This window comes from Diabrotica virgifera, chromosome 9 (genome assembly GCF_917563875.1).
Source record: "Diabrotica virgifera virgifera chromosome 9, PGI_DIABVI_V3a".
In the NCBI taxonomy this organism is placed as follows: domain Eukaryota; kingdom Metazoa; phylum Arthropoda; class Insecta; order Coleoptera; family Chrysomelidae; genus Diabrotica; species Diabrotica virgifera.
The window spans coordinates 154546550-154570086 of NC_065451.1; the positions used below are offsets into that span (position 1 = coordinate 154546550).

The window sequence follows — 23537 nt, forward strand, 5'->3', positions numbered from 1 at the left end:
CCCGTGTGAAAACGGTGTTTTTTTTTAAATATAAACATTTTCACTCGCAAATAACTAACTAGTCCATTTATACATTTCCCGACTTATTTTAAACATGTTTCTCACCCCAAGGAGGGGTGTCCATGAAGTAAAAGCAACCAACGGCATAACCAACTTTGAAGTGGAGTGTAACTAGAACCTAAATCCAAATTGTCAAGCAAATACGTCCGTCGTGACGCTGATAATTTCACTCCAAAACTGTCATTTACTGAGCTATTTGGTGTATTCATGCATTGTTTATGACGACTTACATTTTTTATCTTTATCGGTATAGGTAGAATAAATAGAACAAAAATTACTAAACTTTCTTCGTGCATTATCTACTATCAGCGAATATATCTACAATTTTATTAATTCGGATGGACAACTTCATTTTCAATACTGCACTGCTTAAAAAACGTATGTATGCAAATAATATAACAACACATTTTTACATATTAGACAACAAGATGGGGCCCTTGACATATTGGGGCCCCCGTAAGCTTCATGCTGCGGGGGCCTCTGTTACGCCTCTGGATAATTGTATCGAAATACTAAACGTAGGTAAAGATTAAAGATAAAACCCATTTCTAGATTTAGAAATATTGTTCTAAAATTCGGCAAATTGCAATTCTTAAATCTTTCAATAGTCACGTACAAAGCATTATAGAATAACAGATTTTTACATAATATCAGATGACAAGATGGGCCCCTAAGCGATTGGGGCCCCCCGCAAGCTTCACGCTGCAGGGGCCTCTGTTACGCGATTGGTATTTCAATATTTTTCAATAATCTATCAAATGATACCAAACACGACCCCCACGGAGGGGGGTGGGGGGTAAATTAAAATTTTAAAATACACTTATTCAATATTTTTGAAAAATTTATCGTGTGGTACCAAACACGACCCCCCACGGAGGTGGGGTGGGGGTTACTTTAAAATCTTAAATAGGAGCCCCAAATTTTTATTACTGATTTGGATTCTTTACGTAAAAATAAGCAACTTTTATTCTAGACATTTTTTCAAAATTATGGATAGATGGTGCTATAATCGGAAAAAACGATTGTTGAAAATGGAAAATAAAATTAAAATATGGAAAGTTCCCACTAAAATAGAAAACTTTACTTAACTTTTTTTTTGTTTTTAGGACCTAATAATCACAACCCAATAGGTCCCCACAACGCTCTAGTTCTAGTGACTGTAAATTTAGCATACTTTCCTCCCCTACTATCACAAAGAAATAGCTTCCAGAACTCTTGTGTATTGATAGTTGCATATCGTGAAGGCATACTTCGGAATGTAAATAACTTGGAATATTTGAAATTTGAGGTTATCTACTACATAATTAATGATAAAAACATTGTCTTTATCAAAAGATTAAAGAGGTTATTAAGCGATTAATGATTTTTCCATAAAATATTCCCCTTCCACGTAATCGTCTGCGCATACATCACTTTTATCGTCCAAGTTCAATGTTTATTATTGCGGCTTTCACTTTTGTATAAAAGCAGTCCAGAAAGAATCCAACCGGTTGACGGTTTAAAGCAGTCGTCAGTCGTTCAGTTTTTGGTTTATTTAGTTTAAAAGAACGAGTAACATGGCAAACAGAGACTCAGCTACTAACCAATTACTTAACTACAAGAAAAAGACTCAAGGGGTAAGTGATTTTTGAACATCTCTACTTGATAACTGTTACATTGTTCAACTGGACTTGTATTACATTTGTAGATTAAAATAGATAATTGAATGGACAAAGTTCAGGAAGACAATTTGTTTGTTTTCCCATATTTATACAGTTGTGATATTATTCCTTATTCTTAAGGTGAAGTTGGAAGTTGGTCAACTGGGTACCAATTTTACAGCACTTTAAATTGAGGCCATGAGAACCAGAGTGGCCTAACTGATAAGAACATCACTACATAATCAAGGAAAATGATCAGGGGCTAACAATATCAGACTGTTTTAGTAATTCAATAATTTATTGTTGAAAGGGGGTAAGCACCATTTTCAACTTTTCGAGTTATAGTAAAAAACTCTTCTCTCTTTCTATATGCACGTCATTTGGTTTTAAATGCAGTTTCGCAGTATAAACTATATCCATGCAGTGTATCAGTGCTTGCATCCTTTCTAGTGATGTGAGTCGAGAATATTTCCAAGCGAATATTCGTGAACATTGAAAAGTTTCCGCAAATATTCGCCTATAAAAACTGGAAATATTCTCGAAATATTCTCCTGACCGCGAATATTCCCGGAAACTTTCAATGGAAAATTCTTCAGAATATTTCCGAGAATTTTCAAGAATGTTTCCGAGAACTTTCCATAATATTTCCGAGAACCTTTGAGAATATTTCCAAGAGCCTTTTGGACATAACAGTCAGTGAGTAATTTGAATTTACATGGAAGTAGCGCTATTTAATTCACATGGCCGGCAAACCTATACCACTGCCAAGTTAAACATTGTTTTGATCATTACCTTCATTATTTTTAACTAAAAATGCCTTTAAACTATACTAAAATCACAATGAAGATGCAGTAGAAATAAACAAACTAAGGCACATTCAATGTTAAGAGGAGTACTCCCGAATCATGATTTACAATGTATAAACTTTGCAAATCATGATTTGGCATTTACAATGTACATAAATATTGTAAATCATGATTTCCCAACAATCTTCCAAATCATCAAAGTCTTCCTCGAACATTCAATGTGTCTTTGTTTGTTTATTTCTAATGAATTTTTATTGTGATTGTAGTATAGGTATAATGCATGGGAATATTTCAAAAGAAAAATAATAAATAAAAAGAAAAAATTCAAAACTACAATAAACTTAGATCATTAAAACTTCTTGTAAAAACTAGATGGGGTTCAATCCTTAATTGTATAAATAACATTATTGCATCTAAAAGTGCTTTACCGATACTTATGGTCATAGAGGGAGAAAATTAAAAATGTTCACGGAATTTTAAACAGAACTGTCTGGATGATGAAATATTTTGGATAAAGTTGCAAAAAGTAGCAGTTGTTCTAACACCAATAATTGTGAAATGGATTAAGTACTTTATTGGAAGGCAATATGTTTAAAATATCCCAGGTTGTCGAGGCATTTAAGGATACAGAAAATATTTTTACCTAGAATATTCCATTACTTCCAATCAGTAAGTCTGAGGAAAAGAAATGCTTATCTAAATTAGAAAAAAAAATGGCAGTGAAGCCTGCAAACTTACTTGATTCTTTAACAGGACAAAGCCTCACTCTCACTGGTACAGAGCATATTAGCTATGCAGTGTATAGCTGCATTTTAATATTTTTTTTTTAAATAAAATGACTTTTTTATTTTTAAATTATAATGACTAATAACAAATATTCAGAGTATTTTTTTAAATAAGTTAAATAAATTTTTAGTGTTTTTGGACACTTAATTTTTAACAGATTTTTTCTGTAGTCGTAATACCACAACAATAAGTAAAGCTAACTACTGATTTGTATAATTTATTATAATAATTTTAATAAAAATGCAATATTTCCATAAGTTTCCAAAAATTTCCAATGTTTCCGGAAAGTTTCCGGAAATTTTCCGGGATTTGAATCTTCCCGGAAATTTTACATCACTAATCCTTTCAACACAAAATGACACGGATAATGAAAGAGACGAGGCTTTTTCACTGTAACTCGAAAAGTAGAAAATGGTGCTTACCTCTTTCAACAATACCTAATTGATTCAATTGTATGTTGACCGAGATGATTCTTGGTCAACATACAGTTACTAAAACATATTGATCTTAATGAAATTTTTTTAACATGTCACTACTTAACATTGTTATTCTTCTACGAAAAAATACTTTCACATGAAAATTTTCTTAACACTACTCATAGCAAGAGCTTATGAACTAGATGTAACAGAAGCTTAGAATGGTGGCTATCGTGTTATATTGCATAGGAAGTGTAAAATGTTGGATTATGAAATTAGAAGTACAGGGCCCAGTTACCTTTAGGTTACAATTAACCGATTTGATGGCACCTATTTTTATTTTATAAATTGTAAGATTTTTCATATTTTCCTTAATTCTTTGCAACCTCAAGATTGTTATTGACAGTATAGGTTCTTAGTGTTATCATGTCTTAGTTCATCTGTCTGTCTGTCTGCAATTCAGGTAACTCTTAAAAAAAGTTCTTGATGTATCATACCTTCTCTTGTAGGGTTCTCTTGTATCTGTTATGAGTTCAGATGTTATGTTCAGATGTTCTGTTATGAGCATTAACACAAATGCAAAGTACACACTCTTTGCCGATGACACCACAGTGTCTTTTACAACTGATACACTTGGGGAGTCGCTTGAAGGTTCTATGTCTGCACAGTCAGTGATCAATGAATGGTTTTGCGTAAACCGATTACTGCTCAATGCAGCAAAAACCAACAGAGTTGTTTTTTCTCTCAGAGACACACAGAATGTAAATGATGGTATGAGCAGTGTCAGATTTCTGGGTGTATTATTAGATCCCAAGCTTCAATGGGGTGAACATATCAACAGTCTAAGTAAAAAGCTAGCAAAAAATCTGTTTGTACTCAGGAATCTGGCATCTAATGTTTCACATAAAGTCTTAATAACAGTGTACCATGCAATTTTTCAGTCTCATCTAGCCTATGCCATTTTAGTCTGGGGTCATTCAGCAGAAATGTTGACAGTCTTTGGTTGGCAGCGTAAGGCAGTTAGAGTTCTTGCTGGTCTTTGGTATAGGGATGATTGTAGGCAAGCATATAGGTCCCTAAGAATTCTCACTGTTCCATCTCTATATATACTTGAGAACCTAATGTTTATCAAGAGGGGAGGGGCGCACTTTGAAACCCATGAGAACATACACCAACATGACACCCGATATAAACACCATCTCGTGCCAGCCTACTGGAGATTGAGGAGGTGTCAAACTGGGCCAGGATACTGGGCTATTAAATTTTTCAACAAACTTCCAGATAGTTTAAAGTGTCTTCCATTAAATCAATTTAAGAGTACAATTAAAGATATTTTGTTAGAAAATGTTTTTTATAGTAATGAGGAATTTCTTGCATTTAAATTTTAGGATTTTATGACTTTAAGCAATGTCCATTGTTAATGTAATCAAATTTAATGTGATTTTAATGTTAGTATTTAATGTTATTAATACTCTTAGTCGTATTGTGCATCTTTTTAATTTGTATTGCGTCCAAATCTTTGTGTAATTTTATTTGACATGTGTTAAACACTTGTGTTATTGACATGAATAAACGAATCTGAATCTGAATCTGAGTTCTGGTGTATCTGTTTATTTACGATATCGACAGCTGAAAGGCAGGACCTCGTAACTGAAAAATTTGTATAAAATGAGTAACTTCGATTTTCGTTTTAGAATAAGTGTATCGGCACCTATTAAACAGAGGTTACAGCTGGGAAAATTTCCGGAAACCTTCCCCATAAAAGCGAAAACTGAAGTAACTCATTTTATACAAATTTTTCAGTTACGAGGTCCTGCCTTTCCACCCTCGATACCTGGATGTCGGAGGTAAACTACACTATGTCGACATGGTGTTGTTTTGAAGTCCCTTTAATAGGTCTGGATCCCGCGTATGAAAAAAAAGTTGATTAATAGCAAGCTGAAAATTTGTTAATGGCTTAAGGGTGTCTATTCGGACAAACTTTGATATATAGGAACACTGGAACAGGGGAAGTTTTAATTGTGGAACAGGTTAAAAATTTGGAACGGTCAGACCACGAAAACGGCACATGTATTTTGTCCGACAGAACAGACTTAAACACTTCGAACAGAGATTAAACTCTCATGCAAAAATCAGACTGCTTGTTATCACCAAATGGGCGTTTTATTGAGTGGAACATGTAGAATATGTCAAATGACAGGAATTATGACAGGTGATAAATAGCAGTCTGATTTTTGCATGAGAGTTTAATCTCTCTTCGGAGAGTTTAAATCTGTTCTGTCAGACAAAATAAATGTGCCGTTTTCGTGGTATGACCGTTCCAAATTTTTAACCTGTTCCACAATTAAAACTGCCCCTGTTCCAGTATTCCGATATATCAAAGTTTATCCGACTAGACACCCTTAAGCTATTAACAAATTTTCAGCTTGCTATTAATCAACTTTTTTTTCATACGCGGGATCCAGACCTATAATCCACTTATTTTATTAAATAATACAAATTGGTTATATATTATCATAACAATATGGTCTTTCAACCAATAATTATGGGATATATCAGATTTTTATTAATACATTCATGGACACGACTGCATATGAAGTCACTGGCTTCATAAGAAGACGTGGCTACGTGTGAAGCGTGTCCGTGAATGTGTTAACATCCTAACTGCTCTAAACTTTGTTGCAAACATTCGTAAACACAGTTGCTTGAAATGACATAGTGTAGTTTACCTCCGAGGTCCAGATATAGACGTTGAAAAAAATGTTCTGTTGTTCACCCTTTTGTATTTTATCACCTGAACTTTCTTTGAACCCCTTAAATTTCATTTAACACTTGTTGAATGCTTTCCCCAACAGCATACCATGACTCTACATAAAATTTATAACCTTACTACTGAAAACATAGGTAAATCAAGAGAACCACTTGTGATAACAGTAACAATTAGTGTTGTGGTAGGGAATACCAAAAAAACAATTAATTCTAAATGATGTGAAAAGAAAATTATCTACTTACAATTCTTTTTGTTTATTATGTTTTAAATATAATGTGTCTGCAACTGGTTTCAAAGTTTACAATTTATACTCCATCATTAGACAAAGAGAAAGGATTACAGTATAAGTGTATGGGACGTTGTAGCCGCCATTTGCCACCTAAAAAGCCTTTGTCAACCAGTAATCCGTTTTTATAAAATTTTTTAAAATGACACACACACAAGTTTGAAATATTAAAATATACCACTGTAGGTATTACAAAACAGGGTTTTCGCCAACTTAGTATTGTGGTGTGCTGGCAAAAATATTATATTGATGTATTCTATTAGAGACTTTAAATCAAAACAGCTATAGAAGAAAGGGCTACAAATGTTTCCAGATAAAACACTTTAACCACTTAGTCACATTAGCAACTTTTAGCCACATTGGTACTTTTTATGAGCCAGTTTGAACGAAATCATGCTATGTGTATTTAAATTAGAGTGACATGCAAAGTGTTTAAAAGAAATATCATTATCAGACTTAATCTTTCCATTCTCAAGAGTAAGAAAATTAGAATGGCTTAGGATTTCATTAGGTATAGTCGGTTCGCTAATCTCAGACACAACTGTCTAGTAATTTTAGTGGATAAGTGCTTAATTATACACCACGTAAACGTGGCTGGAAATTACTGTACAACCAAGCACATGTTCTAATATCCAATATTAAGAGTAAACAAACATAAATAACATGAACTTTAGGCAAATCAATATAAGTTATGTATTGATATAATGTATTGATAACAAATGAGAAAATTATTTTATTGTACAAAATAAAAATATTTTGAAGAAATAAATTCCACAAAATTTTATTAGTTTAGTATATACTCCCACTATTTCCAATAATTCTTATTTTTTTAATGAAAGAGTAAGTTTATTTGAGCTGATAATAGTGAGGTAGGAATTTTTTGTGTTGTATGTTTCCTACTCTGAATCTATCAAAATGTGTCGTTGAGCAAACAGACTTTACAAGAATATAATAATTACATTGTGCCTTTTTATTTTATTAGCTGTAAATCTCAGCACCTTTTGTACAATAAGTTCTTTCCTAAAGTTGTGTATTCTTGCATATTTTTGATTTGGTTTCTCCTGTTATAAAGCTAATAAAAACAATGATGTCGAAACACATCCTTATTTTATTTTATAAAAAATATTTTTTATACAATTTGTGGTTTTACTTGGAGATTAGCAATCGTTATTACCTTAAAAACCACATTAGAGAGATACTTTTCATTATGAAAAAAGAACCCTAAATCTTTCACCTAAAAGAGCCATTGTGAAATTTTTGGTGTTTTTCTTATGTTATAGGATCATTGGTCATTTATCTGTAACATTCAAAAAGGATGTTGATGCCACAAAAAGTAACTTCCTAAACCTCAAGAGCATGATAATTTTGGTTAGGTATTTTTAAAAATATGGGATCAATGATTTAAATAAAAACAGCCAAAAATGTACTAAACATCCACATTCTGCCACCTTTCCCTTGTATATGTTTTTAGTAGAAAATGATTTTGTTGTTTTTTTTTATAAAACAAAACAGTGCTTTAAATTTAATTTAAAAAATAACATTTCTTGTTCTTCTTCTTCTTATACTTTTTGTAGATCTGTTAATTTCGATGTTGATATTTCTTATCTTATCTTTTTGGTGGTCTCCCGCGCAATCCCGGTCCTTCTAGTGCAATTCTTGGTCGTCTGTGTTCCTCCATTCTTTTTACATGACTGAACCATTCTCTTCGTCTTTGCCTACCCCATCTTACTACATCTTGCACTCCACATTGTTCCCTGATGATGTTGTTTCGTATTCTATCCCTTCTTGTCTTCCCTGCTATTGCTCTTAGTGTCTTCATTTCGGCTGTTCGTAGCATGCTTTTGGTTTTATTGGTGTCTTCTCTTGATTCAATACCATAGGTCATAACAGGTCTGATGTTAGTTTTATAAATTCTAACTTTGCTGTTCATTCTCATATACGGGTTATTCCCGACCACATTTCTCAAACATCCAGACAGGGGCGTCATTTGATAGAGGGCAGGGGGGGCATTTGCCCCCCCCCCTGACGCTGAAAATTACTGAAATTTACAAAAAATAGATCAATTTTGTATTATGTTTGCATATAAATGTATTGTATATATAATGCTTGCCCCCCCTATCAAAATTTCAAATGACGCTCCTGCATCCAGACATGACTGGCTGGGTCATGATAACTTGACAAATCTACACCTAGATATTTGAACTGGTTTAGCTGTTCTATGGGTTTCCCCTCTAGCACGAGCTTGCATCTAATTGGATCTTTCGCAATGGTAATGCATTTTGTTTTCTGCGTGGATATGTTCATGTTCAGTCGTCGACATGCTTGGTAGAATCGATAAAGTTGTCTTTGTAGGTCATCCTCATCCTCTGCAAACTGGGCTGCATCATCCGCACAACACACTATACTGATTCTACTGTGACCAGTGGCGGCTCGTGGCTTTAGGGACAGGGTCGGCAAGGTTTTGTCTCCTCAGATAGATATGCCATCTAATTAAAAAGCTTCAATTTCATAAAAGATTTTTGGTTTTTGTTTTTTTTTTATTTTTTTTGTTTTTTTTTGTTTTTTCCTATAAATTTAGAACCTAAACCTGTTTATAAATTAACTCTAGTCTATGTTGTTTCGAAGTAGCAAAATGGGTTATAACGTCATTGTAAAATTTATTATTGTTTTGGAGAGGTTTTAATAGTTTTTTTCTATTGACATTTGAGACAAGTTTGACATTCTCTCTTGTTTCATGGTGTTTCGACAATACGTTTTGACTCTTTTGAGACAAGAGAAATCCCGTTCATTTGAGGCAGAATTTGCCCACATTTGAGCACAATAATTTATTAATTTCGGGAACAGTTTGTTATACCTGAATTGCAGTATATAAAATTAAACATATTTTATAACTTATCCCACCTTTCGAAAATATTTAGATCAGCATATAAAACTGTTGATCCATTTTCTTATTTTATTTGATTAAATAATGATGGATAATTTTTAATGAACTTGTCTAATAGATATTTTGAAAATCCTTTATAAATAATAATTGAGTTATCCTTCCACTCAAAAAGGTCCGGAATATTGTTTAAATAATCAAAATGTCAAAAAATGAAGAAACAATTCGATTTTTTTCTTCATTTTTTGATTTTAACTTTCAAAGTATTCACTTCTGAGAAAAGTTACACTGACATACACGTTGCGTAAATAAATTTCCGACAATATAGGATTGGTTAAAAATTTTAAAAAGTGTCATCCTTGTTGCAAAACAGCAATAATTGCGAAAAAAACATAAAAAAACAAGTATTCGCATTTTACGTTTTTCAACCATTTATGCTACACTTACGACCTTCATATTTTAACCAGAAAACCTTTATGATATAATAAAACAATACTGTAAATTTCATTAAAATCGATTCAATAGATTTTGCAAAATAAATTTTGCAATCCAGCTTTTGCAAAAAAAAATAATTTTTTCAAAATGTAGTACTGACAATAAAGCAGATAGCAAGTTGAATTTTTTTTACATATAGAAGAAAGGTACAGTATTCTTCTATACGTAAAAGTAAATTCAACTTGCTGTCTGCTTTATTTTCAGTTCTGCAACATTTTGAAAAAATTAATTTTTTTGCGAAAGCTGGATTGCAAAACTTATTTTGCAAAATCTATTGAACCAATCTTAATGAAATTCACAGTATTGTTTTATTATATGATATAGTTTTTCTGGGTAAAATTATGAAGGTACTAAGTGTAGCATAAATGGTTGAAAATGGTTTTTTATGATTTTTTCGCAATTATTGCTATTTTGCAACAAGGGTGACAATTTTTAAAATTTTTAATTAATCCTATATTGTACGAAATTTAATTATGCAACTTTTATGTCAGTGCAACTTTTCTCGAAAATGAATACTTTTAAAGTTATAATCAAGAAATGAAGAAAAAATCGAATTTTTCCTTCATTTTTGACATTTAGATTATTTAAGCAATGTTCCAGACCTTTTTGAGTGGGAGGAAACTCAAATATTATTATATGAGTTATTTTCAAGCAATTTCTGCAAACAAATATGAGTCACCTCTCAACGTCCAAATTAATGTACTAATATTTTTACAGATGCGCCCTGGTCTATAAATAGGTACTTGTCTTGTTGCCGTTTGCAGATCACCGCTCGGCAGATTGTTTATCTGCCGTACTTGCCATTCAAATAAATACGGGGAATGTATAATTGGTTGCCTATCGGCTAATATTCCATAGCTTCTTATTACAAGCAAATGGTCAATCTGGGGACGGCTTGCCGAAGCGGGCCTTATAAGAATTCACACAATCGCAATCGGGTGCATGGCTAGGATCATTAATTTGAGAAGTCTCTTACCCACAGCGCACAGGGATCACTTATTAACGTATCGGATCGATCGAATTCTTTTAAAAACAATGAATAAAATTTAGTCTGTATTATCTCACAGATATTTTTTTTATTTCACAGAAACGAATATCATCAACTCTGATTAACTTAAATATTTAAAAAAAATCTATAATGTGTCCATAAATGTGTGGGTCGGCACTGCACTGACCAGCCGCCACTGACTGTGACAGAGTCTGTATCCTAGTTGTACCGATTCCACATCTTGTATTATTTCATCCGTCAGCATATTGAATAGAAATGAGCTGAGGCTGTCTGCCTGCCTGATTCTTCCTGGTGTTAAGAGGAAACAGTAGCAATCAACAGGTAGCGAAAACGCGTTCAAAGATTGCGGCTGTAATTTTGAATATTATTTTGAGATATTTGGCACACGTATTCGTAATATAATAAAGAATGGTGGTACAGAGCCCAATTTGAAAAATATATTAATATGTGGAAATTACTCTGTAATTAAATACAATATTAAAAAAATGGGCCTGTACCGCCATTAAGAAGAACAAAAAAATACACTTTCTTCAAATAAACTTTTTTATCCGATGACTAGATTTTGTGTCATTTTGGAACTACTAATGAAATAAAAAATTTTAGTAGTTCCAAAATGACACAAAATCTAGGCATCGGATAAAAAAGTTTATTTGAAGAAAGTGTATTTTTTTGTTCTTAATGGCGGTACAGGCTCGTTTTTTTAATATTGTATTTAATTACAGAGTAATTTCCACATATTAATATATTTTTCAAATTGGTCTCTGTACCGCCATTCTTTATTATATTACGAATACGTGTGCCAAATATCTCGAAAAAATATTCAAAATTACAGCCGCAATCTTGGAACGCGTTTTTGTTACCTGTTGATCGTTACTGTTTCCTCTTAATATGTTGGCGGTCGTATTGTCATTTGTTTTAATTTTTGTCGTGTTGTTATTATTCATCTGTTTTATGACTTCCACAATGTTTGCCGGTATCCTTTTTTGCTTCATTTCTTGTTATTGTACATTATACAGGGTGTCCAGAAACTCTCCTGACAAACGAAGACTGCAGATTCCTCAGATAATTGTAAGACAATTTAACCCAAATCACCTAGTCCCAAAATGGTTCCTAAGGGATAGAGTTCTTTGAAGATGGCGTCTTGTAATCAGTTTTTTGTTTAAATTTCCAGAACGCTTCTATTTAGAAAAATGAAAACTGGAAGCCCTATTTATCTTCCAAAGATAAATCGATTCCATCAATTGCCAATTTCTAGTCCAAGTCAGTTTTCTGTCAGTTTTGGGTAGGGTAATGGTTATTTTATCGCATAACTTTTTTGTCTTTAACTTTTAAGCATTTATGACAGTGGATTATTAAAATGTAAGGTATTCTATTACTAAAAGGCACTCTTGCTTTAAGTCGGTAGGATGCACCGTTTTCTAGAAAAATCGATTTGAAAAGATTCTGTTTTTTGAATTTGAAAAAATTTTTCAAATAAAAAATAATGTATTTTTTCTACGGCCGTGCTAAAAGAGCCACTTTCACGCACGCATTTCGTTTTTGAAAGTTGCACTTTCCCACACGGCGTGCGGGAAAGTAAAATGCCTTGTAATATGGCATTATAATATATTATAATACATACAATAAACTAATATTTTTTAATTTAATGTTAATTTTATTTTTGCTAATTTATTTCAAATTTATCTTATTGTGTTCATGTTTTAATGAAATTAGCTCGATAATTCGGTGAAATAAAATTATTTTGACATAATATTTAAAAGTCAGATCAGTAGACAAAAAATCCGAAAGGTTGTGGGTTCGATTCTCACCAGGGTCAGACATTTTTCATTTATTATAAATTAATAAATGAAAATAGTTTCTGTCCTTGTGGGATCGGTACTCACCGGAGGCACCGCAGACGTTCGGATACAATTAGCGTCTCTTTGCAAAGACAATGACGTCGACTTTGCAAAGTAACAAGACACTTACTCAACATACACACTACACATTACTCTCCTGACTTAGGCTACGGCTCCACGGGCGAGAAATTGACGCTAGCAGTAGCCGTAAAACGAACTTAAGGTTCCGCGGAACGGAATAGGAATAGCCGAACTGAACCGACTACAGGACTTGTGCGTAGTCGGTTCAGTTCGGCTATTCCTATTCCGTTCCGCGGAACCTTAAGTTCGTTTTACGGCTACTGCTAGCGTCAATTTCTCGCCCGTGGAGCCGTAGCCTTAGTGATACATAAGTTATACAATTACGTATTACGTGGCTAAAGGTTCTAGTTCTAAACCAAGGCCAAAATCAGAGAGAGAAAAAAAGATCAGTAGACAATTATTACAATGGTTTTGAATCATCGTCATGGAAACCAATATAGTCGCCGTGTAACCCATTATATTGAAAGTTTAGTTTTGACAACCTTGTCAAAGAACAATTTATTTATGTATTTTCACTTCTAAATAAAAATTGATATAACTCTATCTTTTGTGGCTTTTTCCAAACGTACGGCCCTAGAAAAAATATTGTTCCTAACTCATGCGGAAAGTGTCTTCCCCGCACTCGACTGCTTGCCCGAACTCCGCTATCGCGTCGTTCGGGTCAACGGCAGTCTCGTGCGTGAAAGTATCACTTTCCGCACTAGTTAGGAAAATAACTATTACCGATTTAAAGCAAGCGTAACTTTTAGTAGATACTAGAATACCTAATAATTTTTTAATCTTCTGTCAAAATGCCCAAAAATTACAAACAAAATAGTTATGCGATCAAATAACCGTTGATTTGCCCAAAACGGATGCATAGAGAGATATTTGTTTTTTTCTGTATTAGGGGGGGGGTATAGTATTTTTGATTTTTTTTCAAGTTTTTTTATTGGCTTATTCGATTGTAAACATATTCAAGAGTATACCATTAAAATTTCAAGTTAATCCAAGCAAAATTGACGGAGATATGGATATATACAAACATTTTCTTAGTATTCTTGACAAAACTACATTTTTCTTAAACGCGTTTTCTGAAAAACATGTTTTTTTGAGGCGGTGTACATTATAACTCAAAAAGTAATGCACCGATCTTTCTGAAATTTTGCATACTTCTTTTTTAGATATTTTACTAGGTAGTGACGTTGAGTTTTTGCTTATTTTAACAATTTTTTTTATATTACCATTTTTCTCTTTACCGAACACACCTCACTTTTTTTCTTTTTTTGATTTTTTCACTTTAAAGTTATACGATGAATTTAAAAATCAATATAATCATAAAAACTCGACGTCACTACCTCAAGAAACTCTTAAACTAAAATAATCTTTTTGGTTTGTATGTTTCGGATGATTCTGTCCGAAGATATAGTGTACACCGCAAATCATCTTTTTTTGGATCGTCTACTTAAAAATGGCGCCACCACTTAATTTTTAAATATTTTTCAATAAAAATTTAACTGAATAATCTTCAAGAGTTGTTCTCTAAGATAGCCTTTTGCCCAGTTAACTTAACCCCACCACTTTCAAGGGAATACGTTTTAAAATTATGCAAAAAAAAACGCAGAATTAACTATACCCCCCCCCCCCCCCCCCTAAAGTATTAGTCCCATTTCTGATATTCGTCAACCAACTTTGTTATCATGTATTCCACATCATTCCGAGTAAAGAATATTTCAACTGACTAAAGAAAATTGAAGCAATAACAGATAAAAAGGAATATTTTTTATTTAAAATGATTCCCTTCTACAATGACATTCACGGGGTATATTTATTAGTGTTATATTTAGGACTATTGTCATATTATCACGATATCCAAACTGCAATGTCACTGCAGTGTCATCAAAATTTAAATTGGCGTAATATTCCTACTTCAAATACTGAATATTCAAAGGCTTTGCTCTATTTGCATATAATTGAAGAGGTCAAGGTGTTACAAATTAAATATACCCATCACGTAGACTATCCACTATTGATTATATTAGTTAATACAATGTCTGATCAGGATATTCTAGAAACATGACAAATTATGTGATAATCCATGATCATCTTTAGTCTCGTTACTTTTTACTATGAAGCTATGGAACAAAAGATTTATACATATTCGGGAATGTGTTACCTGTATTACCTATATTTTACATAAACGAATTGACTTTTATTACATTCTTATTGATGAACAGTGAAAACAATTTTTTTTATTTGTTTTTAAATACAATCTGTTACATCACAAAAAAAAGTAACACTACTCATTTTTGTTGAACGAACAAATGTGAGAGGAGTTTTAGTCCAATGACTATCAACTCCTAGTAGGTTTGTTACTAATAACTACACTAAGTCACTTATTTTCACTTAAAACCTTAAAACACTTTAAGACCCTTATGTTCTAAATGGCAAGTCAAGAGGAGTTCTAATTTTCAGTCTATTTAGTTGTGTAGAGTTGTCCAATAAATTCACTGCTAATTCGTTGCGGTGCTTTTCCAGTCGCTTGAAATATTTATCACTGCATTTGATGATCATCTGCTTCACTGTCTCGATCTTCAAGTCCCTGTAAATGTCTGCATTTGGAATGAACTACGATGCATTTGTGATAGCACGAAGAACCTTGGATTGAAACCGCTCCAGTATTGCTAGGTTGCTGTCTGCTGCAGTTCCCCATAGTTCAATCCCGTATGTCCAGATGGGCCGGATGATTTCTTTATACACTAATATTTTGTTAGATAGAGATAAGGTGGATTTTCGGCCGAGTAACCAGTAGTGTTTTTTGTATTTTATTCCTAATTGCTTCCTCTTGTGGCTGGTGAAAGATGAGAAAGATGGTCTATTCAGGAGAAGAATAGTAGAAAAAATATGTTGGAACATGAAAGGAAACCCTAATACAATTTGGAGAAAAATGGCCAGTAGTATTAGAGAGACTGCTATTGAAATACTTGGGAAAACGTCAGGAAAAAAGTTTGAGGATAAAGAGACTTGGTGGTGGTCAAACGAAGTACAAGGAAAAATAAAAGTGAAGAGAAAATTATATAAAAAGTGGCAAGAAACGAGATCCGACACAGATCTTCAAAACCATATGGTGGCGAAAAAGGAAGCAAAAGTAGCAGTAGCAAAAGCCAAAGCAGAAGCGTATTCAAACCTATAGGATCAACTTGATACCAGGGAAGGCGAAACGAAGATATATAAAATAGCCAAACAGAGAGCAAAGAAAGCAAAAGATTTTAATCAGATTAGATGTATCCGAGATGAAAATAATAAAATACTAGTTCACGAAAGGGATATCAAAAAGAGACGGAGAAAGAAAAAGAATCAAAGAAGAAAAAGCAGATTGTTTATTGATAGACAGTTACTCCTAGCTTGAAATTTTTTTTATCTTGTCATGTTTTTCCCACACCAACCAAAATTGCCAGTTAACTAAAGAAGAAGAAGAAGAAGAAGAATCAAATTGTACTAACTCCAAATTGTAAGTGAATAAGGGATTTTTCCCTTATTCCGCGACGATGAGCTGGCCAAATACCCAAGTAGGTGGAGGCCAATAAACTAAAGAAGAAGAAGAAGAAGAGATGGAGAAAGTACTTTGACAGCTTATTAAATGAAGAATTTGACAGACAGCCTGTAGAGTCAACGGAGACAGTAGCAGCAATGGTCACCAAAATAACCAACGAGGAAGTGGCTCAAGCGCTTCAAAAAATAAATAAAGGAAAAGCGGTAGGACCAGATGATATTCCTGGGGAAGTATGGAGAGCATTGGGAGAGACAGGAATAAGTTGGCTAGCAGGTCTATTTAATAGAATTATGGAAGTTGGACAAATGCCAGACGAATGGAGAAGCAGTATAATGGTACCTGTTTACAAAAACAAGGGAGATATACAACAATGTACAAACTACAGGGCTATAAAACTACTTAGCCACACCATGAAAATATGGGAAAGAGTAATTGATAGACGGATACGTGAAGAGACCGAAATATCCGAGAATCTTTTTTTTTTTTTTTTTTTTTTTTATTTAACGTCCTAATTTATTTACAATCTGTAAAACAAGTTACAATAAGTAAATGTTGTGACCACTAGTGTAGGTGACTTGGAGAAGATGATTCAATAATCATTTTCTTTACAAATATTTTACATAGATATAAAATTGTTTGTCTCTGGGAATTACGGCACATATAACTAAAATCGCGATGGTAAATCACTAGGTGTATTTCGTCTAAGTCTCCGTCTGACTGGTTGGCTCATCAGGTTTCTGGCTAGTACATTTGGATGTTGTGCCAGTCTGTCTTCGTATTTCTGTGCAAAGTTGGTAATTTCTTCTTTTACTGTTGAAATTTCTAGATCGCGTCTAATAATAATATTTGCAACATACCATGGGGCATTTGTGATTATTCGAAGAACCTTCGACTGGAACCTCTCCAAGATTTCGATATTGGAGTTTGATGCAGTACCCCAAAGTTGGATCCCGTAAGTCCATATTGGCTTCAAAATTGCTTTGTAGACAAGTACTTTATTTTTCATCGAAAGTGATGATTTGTGACCAATCAGCCAGTAAAGATTGTGTAATTTGAGACCAAGTTGTTTACGCTTCATAAAAATGTGTGTTCTCCAGTTTAATCTTTGGTCTAGATGCATTCCAAGGTATTTGACTGTTGCTTGCTGTTTTAGTTGGTGGTTGTTGATATATACAGGCGGGCAGTGACCTTTACGGTTTGTGAAGGTAATATGAACCGACTTTGTTTCATTTGTTTGAAAACGCCACCGTTTTAACCAAGTTTGCATTTTGTTGAGGCTGGTTTGCAGAAGTTGAGAAGCTATCCGTGGGTCCTGATGTACTGACATCACTGCTGTGTCGTCTGCATATGTAGCTGTAGTGGTTTGAAAGTTTGTTGGTAAGTCTGCTGTGTACAATAGGTATAACACTGGCCCCAGAACACTGCCCTGTGGAACTCCAGATCCAACTGGAAATAGAGACGTGCACTCATCTCTATGTTGTACAAAAAAGTAACGGTTATGGAGGTAGGATTTTAAAATTAGGAAGTGAGTGAGAGGAAGCATATTTTTTAATTTGTATAGAAGGCCTGTGTGCCAGACTTTATCGAATGCTTGCGAGATGTCTAGAAAAGCGGCAGTGCAGTACATTTTGTCTTCCAATGCTTGATTAACAGTTCTGCATATCCGATGAACCTGTTCTATGGTTGCGTGTTGGGATCTGAATCCAAACTGGTGTGCAGGGATTAGTTCTCGATCTGATAGGAGTGGTTGAATTCTTGAGAGTATCAGTTTTTCTAGGATCTTTGACACTATCGGCAGTAAGCTTATGGGTCGATATGATTTGACATTTTCCAGCGGCTTTCCTGGTTTGGGAATTAGTATAATTTTTGCGACTTTCCAGAGGAGAGGGAAATATGCGGTTCTTAATACTGCATTGAATAATTGAGTGAGGTACACAATTCCTTTCCTGGGTAGTTGTTTAATAATTTTACTGGATATAAGATCGAAGCCTGGGGACTTTTTCGATTTAAGATTTTGTATTATTTTGATCACTTCATTTACCTTAAACTTTTCCGGTGGAAGTTCTAACTGGTATGGAAATTCTAAAAATTGTTGGATGGATGCTTCAAAGTTTTGATTATTCTCAGCAGGGAAAGGTTGAAAGACGTCTGTGAGATATTTTGCAAACACTTCTGATTTTTCTTTATTGCTTTTGGCCCATTCGCCGTTTTCTGCGCGAATAGGAGGGTTGCTTGATTGAGGTCGTTTAAATTTTTTCGTAGCCTTCCATAGAGAATAGTCTGTAATTTCTGTTGCTGATAGGTTGCTAAGATATTCTTTAATCCCATCGTTTTTGTAGTTATTTAGGAGAGTTTTAAGTTGAAGTGTAGCCTGGTTGAGTCTGGTTTTGTCCTGAGGCGCGTGCGTTCTTTGCCATGTTTTTCTTAAATATCGTTTTTCTTTGATTTTTTGTCTGATTATGTTTGGTAGCTCTTGTTTCATGAGCGTCGTGTTTTTTAGGGGTGTTGTTTGCCAGATTGCTTCCTGTATAATTACGTTAAAATTTTGTATGGCTTCATCTATTTCATAGTTTGTTTTTAAAGGTATGTTTAGGTTTAGGTTGTCCTCAATCACCCGCCGAAACCTTTCCCAATCCGTATATTTGTTGTCCAGTTTCGGTGGTAGCTGTACCTCAACAAGTTCAGTACTTATCGTGATTAATACAGGCGAGTGATCCGAGGAAAGGTCAAAGCAAGATTCAATTCTTTGCGATCTTTTTGGAATTCCCTTTGTTATGCAGAAGTCAAGTAGATCGGGTATTTTGTTCACGTCGGTTGGCCAATAAGTAGGTTCACCACTGGAAATATACGAGTAGTTGTTACTATTCATAGCCGCTAGAAGCTGTCGTCCTTTTGGGGTGATTAATCTTGATCCCCAATGTGTATGTTTAGAGTTGTAATCTCCTCCAGCCAGGAATCTGTTACCCAATGTTTTAAAAAATTCTTCAAATTGTTCTTTTTTTATCTTGTGTATTGGTGGGCAATAGACTGCAGAGATTGTTAGTGAGCCATGCCAATCTTCAATAACTATGTTAGTAGCCTGCAAGTAGTCTTTTTTAAAGTCATTAGTCTCATAGTGTTCGATATTGTTTTTGATTATAATAGCAGTTCCACCATGGGCTGTACCATCTGGGTGTCTAGTATTGTAAGTTGTGTAGTTAGGTATTTTAAAGTAGCTTCTACTTGTGAAGTGAGTTTCTGATATTAACATTATATCAATTTCGTGACTAATGATGAAAGTTTTTACCTCAAGACAATGTTTGGCAAGCCCGTTGGCGTTCCAAAGTGCAATTTTTAGTAACTTATTCATTTTGTTAAATTATTGACGACTATCGTTAGGAGGTTTAGCAGTGTGGACAGTTGTTCCGCAAATCCTTTAAACATCGATTTTAGTTCAGACAGGTCGTTAGCAGGAGTAGGATGCGTTAAATTTGGTGCTTGCAAAGTATTCTGAGATGTGCTTGCTTGAGGTAGTTGGTTTGTTACTGCTTGTGAGTAGCTAATGCCTGGATTGATGGTTCTTCCAATATTACTCGTTAGTGGGGTTGTAGGTTGTTTTTGCCGTAGGGTTGGATATGTTTTTTTCTGCAGTTCCTTATATATAGTACATCCTTTATAATTTGCCGGGTGGTTTCCTTCGCAAAGAATGCACTGAACATCGTCAGATCTTTCTTTTCTTGTACAGTGTTCAGTAGCATGATCTCCGGTGCATTTTACACATCTGGGCCTATGTTGACAGTATTTTTTTGTATGCGCATATCTTTGACATCTACTGCACTGTGGAATTTCCCTCCTTGTGTATGGTGGTTCAAATTTAATTTTGTAGTTTAGCAAGTGTTCAACGTCGTAAATTGTTTTATTATTTTCTGCTGATTTTAAGTCAATGAAGAACATTGATAAAGGTTGCTTAGTTTTGTAATTTTTAATGTTCCACATATTTACTACCGAGTGCCCCAGCTTTTCGATTTCTTCTTTTAATTCTGTCAGATTGGCTGAGTAATGCATGTTTTTTAATACTACTCTGAAGCTGCGTTCGTCACGAGGCCTAAATGTATGGAATTCTGTTTTTTTCTCAGTTAAAGCTTTAGTTATTGTACTATAATTTTCTTTTTCTTTAGGTTGTATTTTAACTTGATCGTGATTTAAAACTTTGATTTCGTATCCATTTTTGGCTATATTATTTAATAGTGTGGTGAGTGGGGTCACATTTTTCACTCCATTTACAAATATGGGAGGTGGTTTTGAGGTTTTTTCAGTTTGAATCTCAGTTCTTTCAGTTTGAACTTCTTCATTTTTTGCTTCGTTATCTGCGTCGTTAGACAACTCCTCAAATCGATTTGATGTATGAACAGGTGAATTTAGCCAGTAGTCATTAATTTTGGTCTGTTTAGTTACTCTGTGTTCAGGGCTAAGTCTGACTCTTTTCCTAGTGTTTTCTACAGTTTTCCATTCTTCGTCTTGGCTAATTTCTTGGCTATTTTTGTTTGGCAAGGCTGGGATATTGCTAAAGTATAGGGGTTGTTGTGTTGTTTGGTAATATGGTGTGGGTAAAACCTGAGGAAATGAAACGTTACCTTGTACTAGTTGGTCGTTGTTGATCTGAACTTGCGGAGCGTACGCCACTGGCTGAGTTGTAAATTGGCCTGGCTGAATCATCGCTGGTGTTGGAACTCCGTATAAATTCTGCTGTGGCTGTGGCTGCATCGGTTGAAACGGCGAAGTAATATTGTAATCCATTTCGCTGAGAGTTTTTTCCGTTTTGTCATTGGAATCACTTTCAATTTATCAATAATAAAAACTGAGTTTATTATTTTTAAAACAAGTACCGGGTCATTCGAATATATGATATTAAAAACACATTAAAATAATTAAAATCACATTAACGGTTACAGTATAAAATATTTTAAAATTTGCTGGACGAAATGCGACCGCTTTGGTCTAAGGTTTGTGGTCGACTCTCTCTCGATCCGAGAATCAATTTGGCTTTATGCAGGGTAGATCAACAACAGATGCAATTTTCATTATAAGGCAGTTGATGGAAAAATACAGGAGTAAAGAAACAAACGCTCATATGGTATTCATTGATCTTGAGAAAGCATATGATAGAGTTCCTCGAGAGATTCTGTGGTGGGCACTCAATAAGAAAGGAGTCCCTGGTGAATATGTAAAGATTGTGAGGGATATGTATGAGGGAGTAACGACTAGTGTTAGGACAGGTGTGGGAGAGACTGATAAATTTCATGTGAAAGTAGGATTGCACCACGGCTCTGTGGTTAGTCCGTATTTATTCTCATTAGTTTTGGACCAGATAACAGCGAAACTACAGGGTAACATTCCATGGAGCTTAATGTATGCTGATGAGGTCGTGTTAGTAGGAAATAGTGAAAGAGACTTGGAACAAAAACTGGAACAGTGGAGACAAGCTCTGGAGGAAAAAGGTTTAAAACTTAGTAGGATAAAAACAGAGTATTTGGAATGTTCATTTAAAGATGGAGCTACTACAAATAAAATGGAATCTTTGGATGGTGAAATGGTTGTGAAAAGCAATAGTTTTAAGTACCTAGGATCGGTATTACAGAGTAATGGAGAAATAGATGGAGATGCATGCAGTAGAATTAGGGCTGGATGGATGAAGTGGAAAGAAGCGAGTGGTGTGTTGTGTGACAGAAAAATTCCAATGAAGCTGAAGGGAAAATTCTATAAAACAGCCATAAGACCGGCTATGATGTACGGAACTGAATGTTGGGCAGTGAAAAAGAAAGAGGAACAACGAATGCATGTGGCGGAAATGAGAATGCTTAGATGGATGAGTGGAGTGACAAAGAAAGATAAAATTAGAAATGAGTATATTAGGGGAAGTCTAGGTGTGGCACCAATTGATGCCAAAATGAGAGAGCATAGGTTAAGATGGTTTGGTCATGTTCAACGTCGAGACGTAAATCACCCAATACGAAGAATAGCTGAAGTGCAGATTCCTGGAAGGAGTAGGAGAGGAAGACCAAAGAAGACCTGGGGGGAGACGATAAGGCAGAACATGTTGGTAAAGCGGATTAACATTGATATGACTGAAGATAGAATTGTGTGGAGAAATGCAATTAGGGAAGCCGACCCCGCATAGGAATAAGGCAAAGAGAATGATGATGATGATGATTCCTAATTGCTTCCTCTTCGTACAGATGTGTGTTCTCCATGTTAGCCCCTTGTCAAGGTGTAATCCGAGATATTTTACAGTATCATTTTTAGGAATATTCTTGTTATGCATTAGGATATTCGGTGTTTCTTTGTGACATTTAGTGAATACTACGTTAACTGATTTTGCTTCGTTGATCTTTATCTTCCATTTCTTAGCCCATATTTCAACTAGATGTATGTTTTGTTGCAATATTTCAGCTGCCTGTATGGGATCTGGGTTTTTTACCAGAATTGCAGTGTCATCTGCGAATGTTGCGATTGTAGATTCTTCTCTAGTTGGGAAATCAGCTGTAAAGATTGTGTAGAGAATTGGTCCCAAGACGCTGCCTTGTGGGACCCCAGCATTTATGTTGTGAATTTCAGACACACTTTCTTCGTATCTTGTGTAAAATAGCCTTTCTTCGAGATATGATTTTAGTATTGTATATAGCGGCTGAGAGATTTCTTTCTTCAGTTTGAATAACAATCCTGGATGCCAGACCTTGTCAAATGCTTGACTTACATCCAGGAAAATGGCATTGCAATAGCTCTTTTCTGGGAAGGCTGTTTGTATCTTTTCTACCACCCTATGCACTTGTTCAGTTGTGCCGTGGTTTTGGCGAAAACCGAACTGATGATTTGGTATAATATTGTTTGTCTGTACATCAATAATTAGTCTACTTGCAATGATTTTCTCTGCAACTTTGGACGTAACTGGTAATAGGCT

At 34.5% G+C, this 23537-nt stretch overlaps 1 protein-coding gene across 2 annotated transcripts in view; it reads left to right on the top strand.

The window, feature by feature from the left end:
- Positions 1 to 1350: 1350 nt before the first annotated feature.
- Positions 1351 to 23537, top strand: part of LOC126892258 (catalase) — a 540038-nt gene continuing 517851 nt past the window's right edge. For both annotated transcript variants that reach the window (XM_050661766.1, XM_050661765.1), the window contains exon 1: positions 1351 to 1676. In XM_050661766.1, the coding sequence (XP_050517723.1) occupies positions 1617 to 1676 (60 nt within the window). In that variant the 5' untranslated portion in view covers positions 1351 to 1616. The remainder of the gene's footprint in view (positions 1677 to 23537) is intronic.